This window comes from Mobula hypostoma, chromosome 21 (assembly GCF_963921235.1).
Source record: "Mobula hypostoma chromosome 21, sMobHyp1.1, whole genome shotgun sequence".
Classification (NCBI taxonomy): domain Eukaryota; kingdom Metazoa; phylum Chordata; class Chondrichthyes; order Myliobatiformes; family Myliobatidae; genus Mobula; species Mobula hypostoma.
Window position 1 is genome coordinate 42407741 of NC_086117.1, and position 18468 is coordinate 42426208.

General features: G+C 42.3%; 1 protein-coding gene across 11 annotated transcripts in view; it reads right to left on the minus strand.

The window, feature by feature from the left end:
- The window catches only part of LOC134359947 (FK506-binding protein 15-like), an 81227-nt gene that overhangs the window by 13678 nt on the left and 49081 nt on the right, over nucleotides 1–18468 (minus strand). For all 11 annotated transcript variants that reach the window (XM_063073821.1, XM_063073823.1, XM_063073822.1 and 8 more), the window contains 5 exons: nucleotides 17791–17962; nucleotides 14485–14621; nucleotides 9148–9303; nucleotides 8722–8874; nucleotides 5020–5112 (listed from right to left, as the gene is read on the minus strand). In XM_063073821.1, coding sequence (XP_062929891.1) covers nucleotides 5020–5112; nucleotides 8722–8874; nucleotides 9148–9303; nucleotides 14485–14621; nucleotides 17791–17962 — 711 coding nt within the window. The remainder of the gene's footprint in view (nucleotides 1–5019; nucleotides 5113–8721; nucleotides 8875–9147; nucleotides 9304–14484; nucleotides 14622–17790; nucleotides 17963–18468) is intronic.

An 18468-nucleotide genomic window follows, 5' to 3' on the forward strand; every position in this document is an offset into this window, starting at 1 on the left:
AGATGTTAACTGACTTGCTGAGCATTTTGTGTGTGAATTGTGATTTAAGTAATTAAGTGCAGTCCTTTGTTTAATCAAGATAAATTTTAATCTCAACACAAGAGATTCTGCAGATGCTGGAGATCTTGAGCAACACACACAAAAACAGTCAATGTTCATAGAAGAAACAATCCACATTTTGGGCCGAGACCCTTTATCAGGTCTATCAGAATTTTAATCCCTTGTATCAGACAAATGGCTTTTCAGCTGATCACAACACCCAATCTTCCTAGACTAATTGCTATAATGTTAGTCAATTACCTTGGCTGTATGACCTCAGTATCAGCTCGTTGGAAATCAAAACTGCTGCTTTGTTGCCTAAATTGGTTATGTTACTGCACAGCAATTCTTTGTATGGTTAGGATAACTGATGAGATGTCCTGTCTCTTGCATTATTTGTTTCCCAACAAGCACACGTCTCACAAAACTTAAATATAGTTGGAGAGGCAAGAAGAGGAGGACTATGGAAAATAAGGAGAGAGACAGAATCCATTTCTGCTCTTTGTGCTTATTATAGTATAAATACTACTGGCAAATGTGCTGTACAGTCCGACAGCAAAAATGCTCACTGTTCAAAGGGTTTAAAATGGTCACCTAGTCACATCCGTGAATCAAAACAAAAACTGACATACTGTAATAATGTCTTAACATAGTCAGATTCAAAGTAATTCATAAGATTATTAAGCAAATTTTTACACCAAGACAGACAAGGAGATATTAGGCCAGATGAAGACAAAATTGATGAAAATTAAAGCTTTAAAAGTGCGTCCTAAAGAGGAGGAATAGAGGTGTGAGCAGGAAATGCCAGGCCCCGGGGCCTAGTCAGCATGGCCACAAATTTAAGGGAAACTACCGACGCAGCAATGAAAAAATTGTGCAAGTGCAATGGATTAGAAATGGAGGAGGACAAAGCTGAAGGAGTTACAGGAGCGAAATCAAAGAGTGATTTAAAATGTTCGGTACGATTTACTGCTCTGGGAGCCAGAACAAGACAGTGAGCATTATGGTTTTATATATTGGTACTTGGTAAGGAAGCAGAAATGTTTGAATTCCAGCTTATTCAGAATGGATTGGTATAGCCAAGTCTAGAAATGTAATTAATGTAGTTTTGAGCAGAGCTGAATTGATAGAGGAGGGAAATCAATGTAGTGATGCACAACTGTAAAATCATCTCAAGTCAACACTACAGGTTACAGATAAACTCTTTTTTGGCTTTCAGCTGGGTACAGGTATCCACTTTAACCAATGTTTCGATGACAAACTCTGCTATCTTTATCAGGGATGATGCCTGGACATGTTCTAGTCCGATGGTATATATTCCCTTGTCATCTGTCCCTCCTGATTGGACTTTGAGGCTGGTATTGACTCAGTTCAGGTGAGAGGACGAGTATCATGCATCAGGCAACTCACTCACAGGCCTTTCTACCAACTACTCTCAAGAAGTTTGACATCCAGGATAAAGCATCCCAATTGATTGGCACCCATCAACTTCTCCAAACCTTGACACCGTCTACCATCACTGCACAGTGGTCGCGGTATGCACCACCTACATGAACTGCAATTACTTGCTGAGGCTAGTTCTAAGCACCACCCAAACTGCAAACTCTGCTAGAGATGAGAACAAAAGGAAGAGGCTTGCAGAACACCTCTGCCTGCAGGTTCCCCTGCAAATCACACACAACTTGGAAACATATGACCGGTCTTTTGCCATCTGGGTCTAAAACTAGACATTGCTGTTCGACAGTGTTGTGGATGCACACCTAGTACAAAAACACAGTAACAGCTCAGTGACGTGGCTCATCACATCTACTCAAGGGCAATCATGTCTTTTCTTTTTCAATCTTTTTATAAGGGCAATTATGAAGAGGCAAAAATACTAGGCTTACCGGCAAAATGCAGAACCTGAAAATTATTATTTAAACAAAAAATTAAGAGCCCAGGTTGAAAATGAGGATTCACAAATCCTTAAAAAGATCCAAGTTCACAGGTAGCGTATGTTACCATATTGCAGCGGTCCCCAACCACCGGGCCGCAAAGCATGCGCTACTGGGCCCCGAGGAAACGATATGATTTGGCGATAGGAGTCAGCTGCACCTTTCCTCACACCCACTGTTGAGCCATTACGCATGCGAGGTCATTACCCACGCGTCATCCATGTCAGTGCTGGAAGAAGATCAACTCCTAGAGCTTGCAAATGACGGCGGGCTGAAAAGTATGTTTGACATAACATCTCTGCCAGCATTCTGGATCAAAGTCAAGGCTAAATATCCTGAGATAGCCACGAAAGCACTGAAAACGTTGCTTCCATTTCCAACGTATCTCTGCAATGAATGCAACGAAAACTAAATTGCGGAATAGACTGGACATAAGGAACCCCGTTTGAGTATCGCTGTCTCCCATCACCCCTTGATAGGACCATCTCATTGTAGGGAAACAAGCTCAGGGCTCCCACTGATTCAGCGATATTGGTGTGTTGCAATGATTTTATATGTTCATACAGGGAAAATATGTGCTGTGTGTTTAATATCCAAACATTACTTAAAATGTTTTGATGCTATTGACTTACTTATATAACCATAGAACAATTACAGCACAGAAACAGGCCATCTCTGCCTGTCTAGTCCGTGCCGAACGCTACTCTCACCTAGTCTAACTGACCTGCACTCAGCCCATAACCTCCATTCCTTTTCTGTCCATATACCTATCCAATTTTTCTTTAAATAATATTGAACCTGCCTCTGCCACTTCAACTGAAAGTTCATTCAATACTTACTTCAAGCTCCCCTGTCCTTCCCTGATAATTGACTTATCGCTGTATTCATGCGAGGAAAATATGCGCTGTGTGTTTAATATTAAATTCGTTAGATAAACCCTTTTAGAAACGAAATTAAGTGTATTAGCCACTTATCACCTATATTCCGGTCATGATTAACATCACCCCCCCCCCCAATAGAATCGCCAAAAACAATTTGTAGAAAACTTCGGCATGTACACGCATATGCAAAGCACACATGCGCACTGGTGCCCGCACAAGGCTTCATGGTCATTGTAGTCTCTGTGTAAACAACATATTTGGCTCTACTCTTGTCCGTGGGCAACCATACCCCACTCCTCCCGCCCCCCCCCCCCCACCGGGTCGGCTGGTCCACAAGAATATTGTCAATAGTAAACCGGTCCGCAGTGCAAAAAAGGTCGGGGACCCCTGCCACATAGCGCCTTGAGATTCGCTTTCTTGCAGGCATTCTCAGGAAAAAAAAAGGCAATACAACAGAATTTATGAAAAACAAAGACTGTCAAACAACCAATGTGCCAAAGACAACAAACTGTGCAAATGAAAAAAATACTGAGAACATGAGTTGTAAAGAGCCCTTGAAAGTGTGTCTGTAGGTTGCAGCATCAGTTCAGAGTTGTGGTGATTAAAGTTATCCATGCCAGTTCAGGAGCCTGATGGTTGAAGGGTAATAACTGTCCCTGAACCTGGTGGTGTGGAATGAAAGGCGTCTATATGTCCTGCCAAATAGTAGCAGCGAGATGGTGCGGGCCTTCAATGTAGTAACAGGAAAAGACCATTTATCCCATAGAGTCTCTTTCCCCATTTAACAAGATCACAGATGATCTGTAATCCAGCTCCATACACCTAATACACCTGGTGAGACCACACCTGGAGTATTGTGTACAGTTTAGGTCTCCAAATTTGAGGAAGGACATTCTAGCTATTGAGGGAGTGCAGCGTAGGTTCACGGGGTTAATTCCCGGGATGGCGGGACTGTCATATGTTGAAAGATTGGAGCGACTGGGCTTGTATACACTGGAATTTAGAAGGATGAGAGGGGATCTGATTGAAACATATAAGATTATTAAGGGATTGGACACGCTGGAGGCAGGAAGCATGTTCCTGTTGATGGGTGAGTCCAGAACCAGAGGCCACAGTTTAAGAATTAGGGGTAGGCCATTTAGAACGGAGTTGAGGAAAAACTTTTTTCACCCAGAGAGTGGTGAATATGTGGAATGCTCTGCCCCAGAAGGCTGTGGAGGCCAAGTCTCTGGATGCTTTCGAGAAAGGGATGGATAGGGCTCTTAAAGATAATGGAATCAAAGGTTATGGGAATAAGGCAGGAACTGGATACTGATTGTGGATGATCAGCCATGATCACAGTGAATGGTGGTGCTGGCTCGAAGGGCTGAATGGCCTATTCCTGCACTTATTGTCTATTGTCTATTAACATTAGCTCTAAACAGGCTGATTTATTTTCAGAGAACCTATCAAATGACAGCACAATCCTGACACATCCAAATACTGAACCCCAAAGCTCCAATGTATCCACCAACCTGCAATTCACCATATTGCACTGATTTATAAGACACCAACTCCTAATTCTTTCCCTTATCCAAATATCACACTATTGCCTGTGCAGTTCAGGGAATGAAGGGCCAGCTGCTCTGTTAGAAAGTTGTGAGTTCTAACTCCCATTCGAGGTACTCAAATCTAGGCTGGTAATTCATGCAGCATTAGTTCACAGTCTTTCAAGTAGTACACTACAACTTTCTTTATGAGTTAAATCAAGGTTCGAGCAGCCATCTCAGGAAGCATATATTAAAAATCCAATTGTATAACAGTATTTTCCTCTTTACATCCATCTAATATTCATTCCTTAATCAATGACACTAAAAACAAAACAACTGTTAGCAGCATCTTGTTTCAACAAGTTGACCATCATGGTTCCTACACTACTACAGCACTCACACTACAGAAGGTTCTCTATCATCCAGGAAATACTGGAAGATGCCCCAAGTTTGGAAAAGCTGCAATGCAAATATGTATATTTTTTAAACTCCTCGTAGCTCGCAGACAACTCCACCACTGCAGCCGCCTCCCTTTTCTTTCTGCTTTCCTAAATGGGGCTGTACAAAGCTGATGCACAAGCTGACTAGATTGAAGTTTCAATAGTGAAAGAAGCCTGGTTTGTGAAACATCATTACCCGCTCCTTCAGGGCCTGTAGCTCGTCAGCCTGTTCCTGGAGAGACAAGAGCTTCGCTTCCTCTGCAACACGAGACTCCTTCCATGATGCTACCTGGATATTGGGAGAAAGAATCACAATGTGAGAACGCAGCAGCAATTCAGATGCACCATACCTGTCACTCCTACTGCCACTAACTTTATCACATTTACAGACAGAAGCAGGTCATCTGACTCAACTTGGTTCTATCATTGCTCACATGCCAGATGTGCTTCCTTAATCCATTAACCGAATCCTTCCATTCTTTATTCCTTAGAAGCTTATGTAACTTTTCATTAAATTGTGTTACTCATAACTTCATAGTGAAGATCAGGGGTTCCCAAACTGGTGACCATGGACCATTTGCATTATAGTATTGTTCAATGGCATAAAAGAGGTTGGGAACCCCTGGTGTAGATTAATAAAGGAAAGTTAGAAGAGATTCTGAACGAAAAGAATGATGGGAATGCAGACAATGCAATACTTGTGGAAGTTAGTCTTACAGGTGGTGCCCTGACACAAAGGAGGACTGATGATCGTTTCCTCACTGAGGACACTTCCAGCATTCTCTTTCACCTTTTCTGTTCCCCTTCATCTCCCTTTGATAGATCAGCTCTGATTAAAAAGTAGCGTCTACCCCCTCAGAGGGGACTAATGGCACTCTTTTACTCGATTCTCTTGGCCTTCAGCCTTTCTCAAACATTCCCTACACTGTCTCCAAGATTTCTTAGCAACTTGAAACATTTTTCTCACTTTTCTCGTTCTGATAGTAGGTAATCAACTAGAAATATTAACAGTTTCTCCCTCCACAAATACTAATGGGGATTTTTCTTCCCCCCCCCCACCCCCGTGACTTCTAATTCCCACTGGCAAGACTGAACATTTTGTTGTTACTTCGGGTTTCTATCATCTAGTCTTCTTCCCTTTTAAAAAAAACCTGAGTAAGCACTTGGTGTACAGGAGCTGGAAAGTAAGATTAGTTCTAACAGTGTCTTCAGCCATAGTGGACATAATGGACCAAGTGTTCTTCTGTACCGTAATATTATGATAAACCGTGCGATCCTACAGGATACTAACACTGCTAAAACTAACAGCTGATTAAGATTTACAATTTCAGTAAAGAATTAAGACGACTAGCATGGCACGTTATATAAAAAGATAAGATTCCATAAGTTTACATTTAGGAAGAGATGAGCAAAGGTAAACACTCTCAGTCAAAGATTGAAGAAACTGTACCATGCAGAAGAAAGCAGCCCAGGCATTAAACAAATATCTTACAACTGTTGTCAGGGTAGAAGATGCAAGACATCCCAGAAAAGGGTGGCACAGTAGTGTAGTGGCTAGCACAATGTTTTACAGTAACAATGACCCGGGTTCAATTCCCACCGCTGCCTGTAAAGAGTTTACTCCAGTCACTTCCCAGTCAGTAGTCCAAAGGCGTATCAGTTGGTAGGTTAATTGGTTGTTATAAATTATCCTGGGATCAGGCTGGGGTTAAGTCAGGGGTAGGTTAATTGGTCATTGTAAATTATCCTGGGGTTAAATCAGGGGATTGCTGGGTGGTGTGGCTCAAGGGCCACGCTATGTCCCAGTGAAAACTTAAGAAAAACAGTACAAAGCCAGGTTTATAAGCCAAAGGGAGAACTGTGAAGAAATAATTATTGAATGGCACTCAAACTCATCTATTCCTCTGGGTCTGATGATTACCTACAACCATTCCTGTGAGAGGAATGTGGTAGAATGAAGTTCAAACAGAATGATTGTATTGAATGGTGGAGCCCTCTCCTGCTCCCATTTCTCAGGTTAAAGCAGAATGGTTGTACTGAATGGTGGAGCCCTCTCCTGCTCCCATTTCTCAGGTTAAAGCAGAATGGTTGTACTGAATGGTGGAGCCCTCTCCTGCTCCCATTTCTCAGGTTAAAGCAGAATGGTTGTACTGAATGGTGGAGCCCTCTCCTGCTCCCATTTCTCAGGTTAAAGCAGAATGGTTGTACTGAATGGTGGAGCCCTCTCCTGCTCCCATTTCTCAGGTTAAAGCAGAATGGTTGTACTGAATGGTGGAGCCCTCTCCTGCTCCCATTTCTCAGGTTAAAGCAGAATGGTTGTACTGAATGGTGGAGCCCTCTCCTGCTCCCATTTCTCAGGTTAAAGCAGAATGGTTGTACTGAATGGTGGAGCCCTCTCCTGCTCCCATTTCTCAGGTTAAAGCAGAATGGTTGTACTGAATGGTGGAGCCCTCTCCTGCTCCCATTTCTCAGGTTAAAGCAGAATGGTTGTACTGAATGGTGGAGCCCTCTCCTGCTCCCATTTCTCAGGTTAAAGCAGAATGGTTGTACTGAATGGTGGAGCCCTCTCCTGCTCCCATTTCTCAGGTTAAAGCAGAATGGTTGTACTGAATGGTGGAGCCCTCTCCTGCTCCCATTTCTCAGGTTAAAGCAGAATGGTTGTACTGAATGGTGGAGCCCTCTCCTGCTCCCATTTCTCAGGTTAAAGCAGAATGGTTGTACTGAATGGTGGAGCCCTCTCCTGCTCCCATTTCTCAGGTTAAAGCAGAATGGTTGTACTGAATGGTGGAGCCCTCTCCTGCTCCCATTTCTCAGGTTAAAGCAGAATGGTTGTACTGAATGGTGGAGCCCTCTCCTGCTCCCATTTCTCAGGTTAAAGCAGAATGGTTGTACTGAATGGTGGAGCCCTCTCCTGCTCCCATTTCTCAGGTTAAAGCAGAATGGTTGTACTGAATGGTGGAGCCCTCTCCTGCTCCCATTTCTCAGGTTAAAGCAGAATGGTTGTACTGAATGGTGGAGCCCTCTCCTGCTCCCATTTCTCAGGTTAAAGCAGAATGGTTGTACTGAATGGTGGAGCCCTCTCCTGCTCCCATTTCTCAGGTTAAAGCAGAATGGTTGTACTGAATGGTGGAGCCCTCTCCTGCTCCCATTTCTCAGGTTAAAGCAGAATGGTTGTACTGAATGGTGGAGCCCTCTCCTGCTCCCATTTCTCAGGTTAAAGCAGAATGGTTGTACTGAATGGTGGAGCCCTCTCCTGCTCCCATTTCTCAGGTTAAAGCAGAATGGTTGTACTGAATGGTGGAGCCCTCTCCTGCTCCCATTTCTCAGGTTAAAGCAGAATGGTTGTACTGAATGGTGGAGCCCTCTCCTGCTCCCATTTCTCAGGTTAAAGCAGAATGGTTGTACTGAATGGTGGAGCCCTCTCCTGCTCCCATTTCTCAGGTTAAAGCAGAATGGTTGTACTGAATGGTGGAGCCCTCTCCTGCTCCCATTTCTCAGGTTAAAGCAGAATGGTTGTACTGAATGGTGGAGCCCTCTCCTGCTCCCATTTCTTAGGTTCTACTAATGGAATCATCGGCAAGAGTAATAAATCAGTTACCACTACAGAAACATACATCAAGAGTAATGTATCTTTCCATTTGCTATGGACCTAAAGTTTATGTACATCCTGCAAAAACAAGTTAACAAAAAATTAACGCCCAGAGGAAAAAGAAATACTGAGCAGTAAAAGGCTCCTTCAAATGGAACTGAAATTGCTCAGGATAAACTACACACTCAAATGGGTTTGGCATATTTGCTAATCAACTTGTCCAATCACTAACATATAACAAAAAATATAGGAAGAGACAGACGAATGAGAGATTCTGAAATAAGGACACTAAATTCAAAGAAATTGCACCTTTGCCTCCAGCTGTGAAATCTTAAGTTGCTGGGAATCCCGCTGTTCACAGATTTCTCGGTACTGCTGGTCGTGCTGCTCCTTGGCTGACGCAAGCATCCGGTCGCACTTGGCTTGCCTCTGCGATTCCAGCTCTGCATGCATCACTGAAATCTGGAAGAAGGGAAAGAAAAGCACCTCAACAAATTCTACTTCAAATCCCAGTGAGGATCATCAAATACACTTGAATAAAATTCTTCAGAGGAAATAGATCTGCATTGATGCCCCATGACATCTACATTCTGGTATAAACGTGTACAACATAAAAATGAAGATTTTGCAATTTATTTGTCTACAGCATCAAGATATCTGGCCGCATCATTCAGCCCTGCAAAGATCAGGAACAGTACTGAATTAAGTTCTGTGTTGTAGTGTCAATTTCTTCACCTGCTCTGCTGCAGCCTGGTCAGTTGATGTCCGGGTCTTCCTCAGCAATGATCGTACATTTTCCAGTTCCTCGTCATACGATTTCCGGATTTCATCCATCTCTTTCTCAGCTCGCTGCCGATCTGTTATTGCCTTTTTCTTCCTCTCTGCTAAATTCTGACCACAGAAGACTCAGTGACTACAAGGTCTTACAATAGCTACAGAGATCATTTCTTTCCATTTAATCACAGCCTTCCAAGACCTTCTCCCTTGACACACATGCCCCCATCCCCTCAATTACAGTTGCAAGTAAAAGTTTGTGAACCCTTTGCAATTACCTGGTTTTCCACATTAATTACTCATAAAATATAGTCTGATCTTCATCTAAGTCATAATAATAGACAAACACAATATGCCTAAGCTAACAACACACAAACAATTGTACTTCTTCTCATCAATACTGAGTACACCATTTAAACAATCACAGTCTAGGTTCAAAAAAAGTATATGAATCTCTGAGATAATGCCTTCAACAAAAGCTGTTTGGAGTCAGCTGTTCCTATCAGTGAGATGCAATTGGAGGCGTGGGCTGTAAAGGTAGCCTGCCCTATATATCAAAAAAATAAGACACACGAAGTCAGGTTACTGACAGAGGCTGCTCTTCCCAAGAAAGATCTGTTTATGTGCACCATGTCACGATCAAAACAACTTTCAGAGGACACAAGAAGAATTGTAGAGATGCATGAAGCTGGAAAAGACTACAAAAGCACTTCTAAAGACCTGAGTGTTCATCAGTCCACAGTGAGAGAAAATGTCTACCAACAGAAGAAATTCAGCACTGCTGATAATCTCTTGGAGTGGGCATTCTGCAAAGATCACACCAAAAGCACAACATCCAATGCTGATGGAGGAGATAAAGAACCCAAGGGTAATGCAAAAGACCTGCAGAAATCTCTAGAACTTGCTAAAGTCTCTGTTCTTGTGGCCACTTTAAGAAAAACACTGAACAAGAATGGTGTTAATGGAAGGACACCACGGAGGAAACTACTGATCTCCGAAAAAAAAACAGCTGCATGTCTGGATCATCTGGATGTCCCGTAATGCTCTGGGACACAGAAGAGACAAAGACTAAAAGATATAGGAATAGAATTAGGCCATTTAGCCCTTTGAGTCTGCTCCACCATTTCATCATGGTTAATTCTGGATTCCATTCAACCCCATACACCTGCTTGACTGATCAGGAAACTATTAACATCTGCCTTAAATATACCCACGGACTTGGCCTCCACCGCAAACTGTGGCAGAGCATTCCACAGATTCTGACTAAAAAAATTCCTCCTTACCGCTGTTCTAAAAGGTCACCCCTCAGTTTTGAGGCTGTGCCCTCTAGTTCTGGATACCTCCACCATAGGAAACATCCTATCTAGTCCTTTCTACATTCGGAAGGTTTCAATGAGATCCCCTCCCACACCGCCCTGCATTCTTCTAAATTCCAGTGAGTACAGGCCCAAAGCTGCCAAATACTCCTCATATGTTAACCCCTTCATTCCTGGAATCATCCTCATGAACCTCCTCTGGATTCTCGCCAATGACAAAACATCCTTTCTGTGATATGGGGCCCAAAATTGTTGACAATACTCCAACTGCGACCTGACTAGCGTCTTATAAAGCCTCAGCATTGTCTGCTTGCTTTTATATTTTATTCCCCTTGAAATAAATACCAACATTGCATTTGCCTTCTTTACCACAGACTCAACCTGTAAATTAACCTTCTGGGAGTCTTGCACAAGAACTTCTAAAGTCCCTCTGCACCTCTGATGTTTGAACCTTCTCCCCATTTAGATAATAGTCCACACTATTGTTCCTTTTACTAAAATGCATTATTGCAAATTTCCCAACACACTTCCCATTGCTTCCTCAGCACTACCTACCTCTCTACCTACCTTCGTATCATCTGCAAACTTTGCCACAAAGCTTTCAATTCCATTATCCAAATCAATGACAAACAATGTGAAAAGTAGTGGTCCCAATACTGACCCCTGAGGAACACCACTAGTCACTGACAGCCAACCAGAAAAGGCCCCCTTTATTCCACTTGCTGCCTTCTGTCCATCTATCCATGCCAGCATCTTTCCCGTGACGCTATAGGACTTTATCTTGTTAAGCAGCCTCACGTGTGACACCTTATCAAATGCCTTCTGAACATCCAATTAAATGACATCCTCTGCCTCTCTTTTGTCCACCCCGCTTGTTATTTCCTCGAAGAACTCTGACACATTTGTCAGGCAAAATTTCCCTTTACAGAAACCATGCTGACTTTGAGTTATTTTATCATTCGTCTCCAAGTATCCCAAACCCTCATCCTTAATAATAGACTTCAACACTTTCCCAACCACTGAGGTTAGGCTAACTGGCCTATAATTTCCTTTCTTTTGCCTTCCTCCCTTCTTAAAGAGTGAGGTGACATTTGCAATCTTCCAATCCACCGGGACCATGCCAGAATCAAGTGATTCTTGAAAGATCATGACCAATGTATCCTGCATCTCTTCAGCATCCTCTCTCAGGACTCTGGCATGTAGTCCATCTTGTCCAGGTGACTGACCCACCTTAAGACCTTTGAGTTTGCCTTGCACTTTTTCCTTTGTAATAGCAATGGCACTCACTCCTGCTCCCTGACACTCACGGACCTCTGGCACTCTGCTAGTGTTTTCCACAGTGAAGAAAGATGAAAAGTACCCTTTAAATTCATCTGCCATTTCTTTGTCCCCCATTACTACTTCACCAAAGTCATTTTCCAGTGGTCCAATATCAACTCTCACCTCCCTTTTACTCTTTATATAACTGAAAAAGCTTTTAATATCCTGCTTTATATTATTGGCTAGTTTGCCCTCATGTTTCATCTTTTCCCTTCTTATAGCTTTTATAGTTGCCTTTTGTTGGATTTTAAAAGCTTCCCTATCATCCAACTTCACACTCACATTTGCTACCCTACATGCCCTTTCCTTGGCTTATGAAGTCCTTAACTTCGCTTGTCAGCCACAGCTGCCCACCTCGCCATTTGAGAACTAGTACTTCCGTGGGACACCTCTATCCTGAGCTTTGTGAACTATTTCCAGAAACTTCAGCCACCTCTGCTCTGCCATCATCCCTGCCAGTATCCTCCTCCAATCCACCTGAGCAAGCTCCTCTCTCACGCCTCTGTAATTCCCTTTATTCCACTGTAATACTGATACATGTGACTTATGCTTGTCCCTCTCAAATAGCTGTACGAGTTCAATCATATTATGATCACTGCTTCCAAAGGTTGAACTTTGTGGCAAAAATGCACCGCTATATTTGGAGGGGAAAGGGCACTGCACACCAACACCAAAATCTCATCCCAACTGTGAGGCATGGTGGAAGGAGCATCATGGTTTGTGGCTGCTTTGCCGCCTCAGGGCCTGGACAGCTTGTAATCATGGGGGGAACAATTAATTCAAAATTGTATCAAGACATTTTACAGGAGAATCTCAAGGTAGCAGTCTGTCACCTGAAGCTCAATAAAAGTTGGATGATGCAACAAGACAATGATCCCAAACACAAGAGTAAATCAACAGAATGGTTTAAAAAGAGGAAAGTATGTGTTTTGCAATGGCCAAGTTACAGTCCAGACCTTAACCCAATTGAGATGCTATGACATGACCAGACCTGAAGAGGGCTGTTCATGCAAGGTATCCCAGAAATATTGAGGAACTGAAACAGTTTTGTATGAGAAATGGTCTGAAGTTCCTCATTATTGTTCTGCAAGTCTAATCAGCAGCTACAGGAAACATTCGGTCTCAAAGTTGTTGCTGCTAAAGGAGGTTTTACCAGTTATTAAATACAAGGGTTCACATACTTTTTTCCAGTTTGGACTGCGAATGATAAAACAATGTGTCCCAGAAAAGTACAATTATTTGTGTGCTATTAGTTTAGGCAGATTGTGTTTGTCTATTATTGGAACTTAGAAAATCAGTCCACATTTATGAGTAATTAAAATCAGGTAATTGCAATTCACAAACTACTTATTGCAACTGTATTTATTTCCTGGTATTGAAATTCCTGCAAAATAAATTTAAAAGGGAGAAGATAATCCTCTTGCAGTTTATTAGAGCATACTTCAAATGCAAAATATCGCAGCTCAGGGAAGAAGCAGGCAGTATTTGTTGAGGGAGAAACAGGGGTTGTTTCAGGTAAATGACCTTTTAAAAGAAAGATTATCATCTCTGATGAAAGGTTATCGAGCTGAAAAGTCAACTCTGCTTCTCTTCACAAATAATATTTGACCTACTGAGTATTTCCAGCATTTCTTAATATTTGTTTGTCCTTACTGGCTTTGGAAAGTTGAACTAAACATATAGATCATGCAGATTGCTCAAGTGCTTATTTGATTTTTCCTATACCTCTGCACAAATACAATTCTGTGCAAAGTCTTAGGCTCATATACATAGCTCAGGCGCCTTTGACCTCTGCACAGTAATATAGCAATTTTATGTGTTGCACTGTACTGCTCCTGCAAAAAAAAATCATGACATACATCAGTGATGATAAATGTGATTCCGATATGGATCTCTTTTGTGGAGTGAGAGTGGGAAGGGGACAGAGAAATGGAAATCATGGTTGGGAAAAGCAGGAGGGAGAGGGGAGGGAGCAAAGGCACCAGAGTGGCATTCTATAATGATCAATAAGCCAATTGTGTGGAATCAAATGACCTTGCCCAGTTTCTCAGGACTGGGTCTGTCTGTACCCATGCCAACATCATACCCCCGGCCCTGGCACTCCTTTTCTGCCACCAGTCCCGCACCCCTCTCACAGTAATCCACTCTCACCATTCCCAACATACTTTGCTCCCACGGTATGTACAAACTCGCTCTCCACTCCACGTTGACAACCACAGTACTTTGCGAAAGTCTTAGGCATCCTAGCTATATGTATGTGCCTAAGACTTCTGCACAGTACTGTAAGTTTAGATAATTTTGATCTCAAGATTCAACAAATTTCAATCACCAAATAAGGCACACCATTGATAGTAAAGTGCTTCAGTTTGGGAAAGGTACAAAATAAGTTATGCCTCTTTCAATATAATTCATTCAGATGAGATCATCTTGGGAAGAGGAAGTAGCTCATCCTTGGTTTCCTTTTGGTGGAAGAGGTGTTTATCTTCTAATTGAGTCAGAAAGAAGGAAGAATGACTGGGAACGCCTAGGTGGAAAACTGTACATCATAACCTTATGTGACATTAGCAATCTGCGAAGACACATATAACATGAAATTTCACAAAAGCAGCATTCTGGAGTAGTAACAACTCCAGCCTACCAAGCTCTATAATTCCAAGCACACCTTTTCCAGATTATCCTTCTCAGCTCGAAGGTCCAGAAGTTCCTCCTCCATGCTGGCAACCTTCACTTCCAACTGTTTACGGCTTTGTTTCTCTGCTTTGCACTTGTTCTGAGCACGTTCCGATGCCTCCTGCAGTTCTGAGGTACACAAGCAGTGGAACAAATCAGCTATTTGTATCTACCAAACCAAACACAAGCTCGTCGCAGATCCTCAGCAATCTCTGCCTGTATTACCATGCAACGCCTCTGAAATACACAAGTAAATCTTTCGGAAATACAATCACAGGGCTGGTTGGTCACACTATTCCTCAGAATCCCTAATCAAAGGCTTTGATGAAATGCAAAAGTGACGGCTTGTTCAAGCAGTGATGCAGCAAAGTGTACTCTGACATTACGAAGGTAAAACAATAGCTTGGGCAGATTTGCTTTTAATCATAACTTGCCACGAAGTCTCAAGTAGCAAAATTAATCAAAGAAAAATATGAAAGCAAATGACTGATGCTTCTCAAACATGATAAAAATAAAAGAAAAACAGAGTAATTGCCCAAATCTTTCCAGTTACAGGTGATGAAACACATTCTGTGAAAATGTACAAAAAGGCACAACCCTGCTCCTTTGGTGATGACTGCCTGATCTCCAGTTCTTTCTACAGCCAAGAAAATCTCTTCTTTGTATACATCTCCAAGTAACTTCTAAAATTCACTATTGAGTTTTGCTTTTTTTCAGCAACCTTTCAGGATCAGGAATGACTGGTGAAGTCCCTGTGAGAACCACTAACACTTACACAAATGGGACAGAAGGAAAGTTTGTGAAGAAGCACAGTCCTTCGGAATTTTACACTGTACTTGTTGATTGGATGTGGTTCTCAGTACCAGACCAAATCCTCCTTGTTCATTTTGAGCAGTCATGGACTAGGATTTCCCAGAGGTCAGTGAAGATGTTGCATTCTCTCCACCTGCCACAGGAAGTTTCATGTTGGGAATGTTAAGAGTCTATTGAGAGTAATTAGCCTCAATGATCCGAGACAGGGTGCTGACAATGCTTGACTTAGTCTTCTAAAGGATCTGGAGGATCAGGAATATAGAAAACAAAAGGGATTTGAGATTTTTTCTAAGGCTACGCTGGTGTGTTGAAGGAGATGGTAAATTTCATTTCGTCTGCTACTTTCACTACACTTTTCACTCTATACTATAATAACTTGCTGAGTAAATAACAGCTAATCCACCTAGCTCTTCGCCACTTAAATCTCAAGTAGCAAAATTTGCTATCGTCCATCTGTCTGTCCATCCAGCACAGTAACAGAGCCTTTTGGCCTAACGAGCCACCATTGCCAATTACACCCATGTGACCAGATACCAACTAACCTGTACTTCGTCGTAAAGTGGGAGGAAACCTACACGGCCACAGGGAGAATGTACAAATTCCTTATAGATAGCAGTGGGATTGAATCCCGGTCACAAATGCCGAAATAGTGTTCAATAAAATATGTAATTTTGAACACCTGTAATTTTCTCTGCTATAATAAAAATCCAGCTCAGACCTCCCTATGTAATTATGTGTTTTTTTTTTAAACTTAAAGCCCCCTTCTGCAAACCTTCCAAGGCCTTCACTCAAGACCTGTATGTTAAGCTGATCCAAAGGTTAAGCCACATAGGATCCAAGGGGAGCTGGACTACTGGATCCAAAGCTGGTTTGGTGAAAGGAGGCAGAGGGTCAACAGGGAAGTGGTTTTTCTAAAGTGGATGTCTGTGACTATTGGTGTACCACAGGGATCAGTAGTGGGACCTATGTAATTTGTAATACATATTAATGATTTGAATGTTAATGTAGCAGGTATAATTACGTTTGAGGATGGCATAAAAATTGGCATTAAAATAGTAAGTTAGTCAAGGTAGAGCAGGATATAAATCAGAAGGAAAGTTGGACAAAGCATTGGCAGATGGAATGTAATCCCGACAAGCACACAGAGGTGTATTTTGGGAAGTTAAATAGGAGGCTGGGCATACATCCATTTAGAATGTAGAAGACTGGGGGGGAGATTTGATAGAGGTACACAAAAATATGAGGGGTACAGATTCAGTAAATGCAAGCAGGGTTTTTCCACCGCGATTGAGTGGGACTACAACTAGAGGTCATGGATTAAGGTGAAAGGTGAAAAGTTTAAGGGGAACTTGAGGGGTAACACCTTCACTCAGAGGGCTGTGAGAACGTGGAATGAGCTGCCAGCACAAGTGCTGCATGCAAGTTCTATTTCAACGTTTGAGAAGTTTGGATAGGTTCATGGATGGTAGGGGTAGGGAGGGCTATAGTCCCAGTGCAGGTCAATGGGACTGGGCAGTTTACATGGTTTGGCACAGACTAGATGGGCCAAATGGCCTGATTCTGTGCTGTACTTTTCTATGACTATCCTTAGTAGGGCACCTTGGAAAATGATGACCCAAGAGTCCCAGTCCATTAATCTCTGAAAGCAGCAACACAGGCCAAACAGGGTGGTGAAGAATACACATGGCACTCTTAACTTCACAGACTTAAGAATACAAGAGTTGAGGTACTATGTTGGAAATATAAAAGAAAAACATTAGTTAAAATACGACTTGAAGTACTGAGCACATTTCTGGTAGCAACGCTACAAAATGTACTGGGGAAAATGCTGAGAAAGTTCAGCAGGATATTGCTTTTATCAGAGGACTTTAGTTATGGGAGAGAGACAAGATCAGCTGAACTTGCTTTCCCTGGAGCAAGGAAGGCAGGGGAGTAATCTGATGGAAGTATACAAGACTGAGAGGAGGTAAAGATAGGATAAATAATCAATTTCTTCATCCCCTCCCTTAGGAATGATATCACAAAATCAAGGCCATAGACTTAAGATAAAAGGAAGGAGTTTTAAAGGGGATTTGAAAAGTTGGTTTTGTTCCTACTCTGAGTGGTTGAAATCTGGAATGTGCTGTCAGAGGTAGTGATGGAGTCAGATACTATCATATGTTTAGGAAACATTTATACAAACAGTTAGACAGGCAGGGCTCGGGAGAATATGTTCCTAATGCAGGCAAAGAGGTCAACATGGATGTGGTGAACATATGGGCCCAGTTCTGTGCTGTATAATTCTATTGAAAAGAAAGGGAACAAGATGGACTAATCAGTAAATTAACCCAACTTCTTGTTTCTAAACTCCATGTTTATTTTTAAGAATTGCCAGGATCCCTGTTTTCACTTTTCCCACCTCCTTCAAATACAAGCAGAAATGCAGCTCCATTTCTCTTCCCTCTTACTGTATTCATAATTCAAGGAGATTGGGGCCACTATGTACCTGTTAACTGGGCTTCCACATTGTTGAGCCGCTGCCCCTGTCCCTCTGCTTTCTGCTGCACTGAGGCCAGCTGATTGCGCAGCTCCATCTCCTTTTTCTGGTGGGCCGTGAGCTCCAGCTGTAGCTTTGCAACCTGGCTAGTGGCTGCTGCTAGTTCCTCTGTCACCTTCACCTGTGTCACAGAAGGAAAAGGTACAACAAGACTTTTACTTCACCTGAATAGCTCCCCCCCCCAAAAAAAAAGTGTATTTCATATTTCCATGACCTTTTAGGAGATTAAGAGCTTGATGACTAAATCCCCTTCGGCCCACCTCAATACTTAAGGTTATATTACCAGGTTCTAGACTCCCATACCAGAGCGAATAGCTTCCATCCACCCGACAAAGTCCTTAAAACTTCCTGAGAAATTCAGGTACTGTAGATCATCAGGTACTTTATCCCCAAAATGCAGAAGAATGCATTGCCAAACAATCTACACTGTACTCATAATTTAACCCTTTAGAACATACACAGGAACAAGCCCTTCAACGCACAATGTTGTGCCAAGGCAGCTAAAACATCAATTAAGAACTCTCCAAAACATCTCTCCTACCTTCACAACGTCCATATTCCTCCATCTTGGTCATATTCATGTGCCGATCTAAATGTCCCTTAAAAGCCTCTAATATATTTGCCTCT